The following is a 7,007-nucleotide window of genomic DNA, read 5'->3' as shown; positions in this document are numbered from 1 at the left end:
TTGGAAAAAATTTTCCTTTTTTTTTTTTTTTTTTACGCTTTTAGCACGATATTCACATTTTACGGAAAAAGTATTTCTAAAAAAAGGGGAAGAATATATATACAACTTTCTTTTCAACGTCTCACGATGGAACATCGTAACATTCGATAGTAATAGACGCCAATATAAATTTAATATATTTATTAGGCGTATAATAATGATACTTATATATATATATATTGGAAATGGAATGGCACGAAACATGAACACTTCACGTCCTCTCGAGATGATGTCTCTCCACCATCGAATATATATGTATATATATATATATACCGATACCATTGATTTCTAGGATGGCATCGTTACGGTGCACCTGAAGGTTGAAGGTCAATAACTGAAAGCTGGTTGGACGCAGGTCGGTGAAAGTTTATTCCGATGGATACAAACCGATCGAGTGAAAGCCACTCGATTAATTACAACTTTTATCCCCTTGTCAAACCATCGAATTAATCTTCATCGAAATTCTGGATACACGCGTCCCATTAGATTAATTTCGTAGATTAATCACATGGAATTCTCTCTCTGTGTATCGTGCAATTTTACTACCAGTCTCGTTTAACCAGTCTTCTTCGAAACGCGCGTTATGGCTCGCGAATTCCCAACAAGGGAATTGTTTTTAAAATGTTTTTATCTTATAGGGTTTATTCTTTTTTTAGAAAATCTTTTTTTATCTCCTTAATCGGAAATCCGTTGAACGGTGGATCGTGATTTAATTGTAATCATCGAACGAAATGCGATTTAATATCAATGCGATCGAACGTCTCGATTCTCTCCCATTGTATTCCTCTTCCATCCTACGCGGGATAAAAGGAACGTTAGTCATCGTGGATTGGATTGAAAACGGTGAATCAAATGGTATTTCTCTTGCTATATGTATATATGGTCATCGAAATCGATTATTGGCGGATGATTAGAAACGCCACTCATCATTCACGTGTCGCACTTCCTTTCTTATTGAAACGCCATTATCTTCTTTGAACTGAAATCGAGTCATCGTCGAACCCCTATATACGAATTTGCATGCCTAACTAATAATTTGAATTCGTAATTAATACACGCAATCAGGATGTTACTCACTGTCGTTCGAGTTGAATATTGACAGAGAATATGAATATGGATTTTATATCGTTGGGATAATTCGGGAAATTCGCGTTAAAGATAAATACATTGAACTTTACAATTTTATTCGTGTAAATACCGATATACATATATCATCGTGTATATCTCAATACATGGATCCTTTGTCCTCGGGCAGCAAGAAATGGATCACCACGTCCCCTCTGGCTGTTTTCACGATTTCTCTATGCCTGATCAATAAAGTCGCTGCCAGTCCGTACATTAACGTTGGTATACCTGATACAGGAGGAACAACGAGCGTATAAGATAACTAACGATCAATTATCGCTCCGCGTCTTCCCTCTCTTTCTCTCTCTCCTTTCCTTCAGATCGAAAAAACGAGGAACGGATGGAAACGAGGACAGTCGATGAAGGAAGGAAGAAGGAAAGAAAGAAGGAAGGACGACGAGCACGGATCCCGGCGACAGCTTTTTCCATTTGATATCGCGTATATATATATATATATTGAGTTTACCAAGGTTCAGAAGCTTGATCGCCTTGAAAAATTTGTCCTCGGTGGTGAGGTCCTGCCGCGGCCTCTTGGTGCAGTGATACTTGATGTATGGAAAGCAGCCGGTTCTCAATACGTGGTAATTGCTGCTGCCCACCGGCCAATTGAAGTGCGACATCCCCCTCTGATCGTTTACCACATCGGCGTACCTCACGAAATACGAAGTCCACGGTGGCTCCTTCGATTGAACCAGATAGCTCGTCAACACCTGCGCACAAGGATCGCGTATACGTAACGTACGCGCAGTTCAAGTCAATATGGAGTATCCTCGATTCGTTTTCAGAAGCTAAGCTATAGCTGTCGCCACTTGATAATAATAACTCTATCCTTCGTGACGAATCGTGTACGATTCAATTATTAATCGATATAAAATAGGAGGGAGGAGGAAGGAAGATCGAAGATTCTAATCGCTACGATTATTTAATATCATCCGTCGATAATTCCAAATCGTATTTAATATTAAAACGCTGTTTCCATCTCGAAGCGAATGACTCCAATTTCTTATCCATTCCACCGCGCTCTCTTCTTTCTTTTCCAACGGTTATTCGTTCCGATATGATTCGTTGAGAATTTAGCAATAGAAGGAGTGCGGCGGTCACGTGACGTGCGCGTTCCTCGTGCGTGAAGCAACGATGATTCCTAGGATCTGATCGATCTAGGGAAGAAGGGAGGGGGTTGGCGAGAATTCTCACGGTCGTCGATTGTGATTCAATGGGAACGGAAATTCTTGGAAATGCTAGTCGGTCGGTCGGTTTTGCACGTACGTTGAAACGCGCGTATGTCGGTACGTGATCCATCGACGCTAGGAAAAGAAAACCCGATGTAAAACGCGAGCCACGAAACTTGCCTCCGACGCTAAAGGCTTCGTCTTCTTGGAAGCAATCTTCGCCCAAGTAACGTATGGACAAACGGCGAGCGTTCTTCGACCGGACAATGGTTTTACGAACATTCGAAGGATTCTTCTCTTTTTCTCTTTTATTTTTTTTTTCCACTGTATCAAATCTTCGCGAGGATTCTCATTTTTTCTCCCCGTCTTGGCCCCCTCGAGATCTCTCCGTGGTTTCGACGTGGAAGCGGCTGAAATAACGAGATTTGTTCGAAAAAAGAAAACGTAGATGGCAAATACGTGGAGAAGAGGCGATGTATATCGTGTAAACGGAGTAGGTTAATGTTTCTCAGAGAGATTGTTTCGATAGGTTGTTTTGAAAAGTGATATTGGATATGGATCGTTCAAATATGCGATTCGTAATTAGAGTTCACCGTATAGACGTTGTTCACAGAGTCAGAGTTCTCGTGGCACGTTTCATTCTACCTTTCTAAAATAAACCCGTATCGAATGCCGCGCGAAATGTCAAGGTTAACGAGGATCAATTTGATCTCGGCTAACGGAAAATTCATTTCGAAGTAGGTTTCGCCACGCACCACCATCGCGAGCTCACCGAACCGTGAAAAATTGATAAATTATAATTGATTATCCGAAGGCTGATATGATTTGCACAATGATTGATTAGTTTTATTATATATTATATCTTTTTATACTTAATTAATCTATTTTTGAATATTTTTTTTTTAATATAAATTTATCGTAGCTTAGAAAAAAATTCTACTTTCGATTTATTTTATTTTAAATGTCTACGAACGAAATTGTTGATACAAGGAAATCATATATACGTATAATGTAACGCGAGATATTGTAAGTATATAAAATTACATCGAATTGGATAAAAGCAAGCTTTTTGCACAATTTTTGCAATTGTCGATTCTTGGCAATTCTTTACGCTTCATTTGAAATGTCGCGGTCATTTTCTTACTTCGGCCAGCGCTGTTACTCACGTTTCGTCGCATGCGCAACACACTCGAGTTGCGAAGAAATGCATACGACGCGACGTATCACGTTCGTATTTTAGAATTCGCGTTTCATTTAACGCGGTTCCTCTCGTTCCACGTTAATTCCACGTATACCTTAGTTTTACGTGTGTGTGTGATGTGTATGCACGTGGATGACACGAATATATTAAATAAATCACAAGTAAATTATACGTGGTATGACCAGTGGTAATATTAGGTCAACTGGTTGGATTGGTTATCTTTGGCGCTGCTATCGATGATATTGATTCTTCGTGGCGGTCTTTTCGAATATCCTTCGCTCCTTTTTCGTCCGATATAAATCTGAAATCAGAATATTTATGTTTATTTCATAATTTTATTATTTGAACGAGTAATAAATATTAAATGATAATAAATAATAGATAGTAAATATTATCATTTCTATCTTGTAATTTCGGATCATAGAATGTGTCAATATACCAATGTGTTAAACCTAACGGGATAACGGTATCGCGTTTCTATTAGCAAAGGTAGTGATTTAGCACTGGTTATAACATCGATTCTACCTTATATTTATGTTCATCATATTCATAAATAAAATAACAATTATCACGTAACGTATAGATATAACTGTGAATAGATATCCGTCGATGAATCTGGTTTTTTATTTAAATTATCGTGATTATTGTTGTTATATTAAAATTTAGCGATAATTTAGCGATTATTTTTTTTTTGCAATTATATATACATTTTTTAATTTTTTTTCTTATTTATTGGTAAGTTTCCCGAACCACGTTAACTCAAATAAATAATTTTTACATCATTCTAATAGTATTCTCCAAGAATGGGATGGATATTCAAATACCTTTCGGTTTAGCTAAACAAAAGGTTAAGCTCGAACGAAGCTATAGAATTCGTTCGACCACTGGATAGTAACCGCACCCAGGATCGTTTACACGTACACATACCGTATCTATACACTATGTTATAAATTGTCTATTTTTATTAACGGTAGCTCGAGTTTCATTTATGTATTCTATCTTCCCATCTATAAAAGATGTTTCCAATCCAATTGATCGGCTGATTGCCGTCACATTATTATACAAGTATAGGAGAAACGATTCGCACAGACTCGTAAAAGAGAAGAAGTGTAAGAAGCATACTTGTCATATTAGATTACATACTGATGCGCTAATCCTACATGGAGAACAGGAAATGCTTATAACACGATCTACGATCGTATCGGTAGCTAATCTTCGTAAAATTCGAATTCTTTTTTTTCGATTCATTGATCGAAGAAAATCGAAAAGAATCTCGTGATACGCCTATTTATTTGGAATCGTGTAAAAATATAATCGATTCGATGTATTTACGACGCAATTTGATTCGTACGATGATTAGACAAGAAGCATAGATAACGAGTTTAATAACAGAGGTATAAGAATGAGTCGAGAATAAAATGGTAAAAGGCGAAGAATAATAATTAAACCTTCGTTCCGGATCTCTCTCCGGAAATGAGGGACGAGAATCACTTTTAATCAATTTTCGTCCGAAACAAAATTTCATTCGAACGAGCGTTATAACGAGAATCCATTCTATTCAAATTTCCAATGTTCCAGTGTCGTAATTACATCCGAGGATTCATTTCTGCCGAAGATGGCCGTTCGAGAATTTCACGGAAACACGATCCCGCCTGCCCGGCTTGTATTTCTGGAACACTCTATTTGCGCGTATTTACGCCTGCCTCGATAGATATATTCTTATGCGATCCTTGGATATAGTTTGTGTACAGTTGAATATTCACTTCGGGATGATCGGACGCATGCGCCTCGCAGACGCAGGCACGCACGCACGACAGGAGACGAGGAGACTTTCAGTGCGGGTAACGCGTTACTTATTTCGATGCGAGTCTACGATTTCCGTGAGATAAACGATGTAATGACCATCGTGATCGTGTCGGTTGCAACTTGTTCCCTTCTTCGTTACGCGAAAACGTACGTAACGTGGTTGTGTATAATGGCGTGAATTTAGAATTACCACTGCCAGGACACGCGCTCCTTAACGCTGGTTAACGGTATTTTTAAACAGGTGTCCCTCACTTCAAACGTCGTCGTCGTTTCAATTTCTGTCCATTTCTATTCAACCATGTGTCGCGAATATACACGTGTTAAATTTTATTTAGAATAAAATATATTAGATTTTTGTGGATTCTACTATTTTTATATCATTGAAAATGTACAAGATATGTCTAATTAAATAATTCGATAAATCCGGTTGCGATATTATCGATCGAGTATTATCTCTTTCGTCCATTGAATTAAATATCTTGCGTGGTCGAAATTTCTTTCGATACGCTTCGTGTTTTTACTGTAGAGAATTGCGCTCAGGCTATCTTCGTTTCTTGTAACAGTCGATCGTAAATGTTCGATAAGACGACGAACGTGGCACGACGTGGTTCGACAGTATTTCCGCATATTTACAGACGTGACAACATCATGCCGACGATAAATCGTGGATAAAGGTCGAGGTTGTCGATGCACGCTCAAAATTTAAATTCTCTCGAATAGTTACATTTCAACTTTTCCAAGTTAACACGATATCGAGTTTCCCAACGAGTAGAAGTTTCAAACGAGTTTATTAGTTTTCAGCGAAGTTATGAATAATCCGAAACTTAAATCCTGATGCTCGCGTTACGTTGCACGACAGGTTTCACGACAGGTGTTCGAGAAATTAACACGATTTAATTTATTCAACACGCTTCAGATTTATTTCAATTACGCGATGAACCATTGGTATTCGAATATATAATTTCTTGTTCTTTCCAATCCAAAAATTTCTAAGGATCATAATCATTGCCCATCCTTTTCGAATTCTCTTCCTTTCAAGATTAATTCGTTTCCAGTTTCTCTCCTCGTTCTATTCCTGCACGATAGATCATCGTGTCCACCACGTTCATTTCAAACGTTTGTGCTGGAATTTTCGTGCTCACCTCGAGGGCCAAACCATCCATATCCACCGTAATTTCTCTCCTATAGAAATTCGAGAGAGTGGCGTCTTTTTTTCGAGCTCAAGAATTTCACAAAGCTTCGCGAAATTTTCATGCAAAATTCCACGCTGAAGAAAGCGAAGGCGCTTTGTTCGAAGGACGGATGGAAATTAGAAAGCCTTTGACCGAAAAATGTTTGCGTTTACATAATGAAATTCGTTGGCGAGAAATTTAATGACGGCTTGGAGCCTTCCTCACCGGATGCCAAGAATCTTTTTGTCGGCCATTGCGGTATCGCGAACAGTGCGGTTCGCGGTTAGACGACGTGGATGCAACGAAAGAATCACACGGGCAGATTTAGTTTCTGTCCTAAGACCAGTCCTCCCTCCCAACGTTTCGCTTTCTGCTTCTTTTGTCTCTTTCCTCGCGGGAACGAGGTTGAAACAACGGCAATGCGCATCTTTACCGTTTCTTAAATATAATTTTCTCCAAACGAAGTTGGCCGACTGCCTCCCTCCCTCCCTCCCT

The 7,007-nt window shown here is 38.7% G+C and overlaps 2 protein-coding genes across 5 annotated transcripts in view; one reads left to right on the top strand and one right to left on the bottom strand.

Annotated features, from left to right (window-relative positions):
* The window catches only part of LOC102676856 (cadherin-99C), a 132,785-nt gene that overhangs the window by 20,315 nt on the left and 105,463 nt on the right, over positions 1-7,007 (top strand). The window lies entirely within an intron of this gene.
* LOC102672530 (uncharacterized protein C15orf61 homolog) overlaps positions 1,204-7,007 on the bottom strand; it is a 91,111-nt gene continuing 85,307 nt past the window's right edge. For 2 of the 3 annotated variants that reach the window (XM_031508818.1, XM_031508819.1), the window contains exons 2-5: positions 3,478-3,835; positions 2,514-2,743; positions 1,631-1,874; positions 1,204-1,392 (exon numbers count right to left, since the gene is read on the bottom strand). In XM_031508818.1, the coding sequence (XP_031364678.1) occupies positions 1,265-1,392; positions 1,631-1,874; positions 2,514-2,743; positions 3,478-3,511 (636 nt within the window). In that variant the 5' untranslated portion in view covers positions 3,512-3,835 and the 3' untranslated portion in view covers positions 1,204-1,264. Of the gene's footprint in view, positions 1,393-1,630; positions 1,875-2,513; positions 2,744-3,477; positions 4,073-7,007 lie in introns of those variants that run through there. The other variant, XM_006612249.2, reaches the window with a different exon arrangement.

This window comes from Apis dorsata, unplaced genomic scaffold, assembly GCF_000469605.1.
Source record: "Apis dorsata unplaced genomic scaffold, Apis dorsata 1.3 scaffold_102, whole genome shotgun sequence".
In the NCBI taxonomy this organism is placed as follows: domain Eukaryota; kingdom Metazoa; phylum Arthropoda; class Insecta; order Hymenoptera; family Apidae; genus Apis; species Apis dorsata.
The sequence above is the reverse complement of the archived record's forward strand: the minus strand, read 5'-3'. Positions and strand labels throughout refer to the sequence as shown.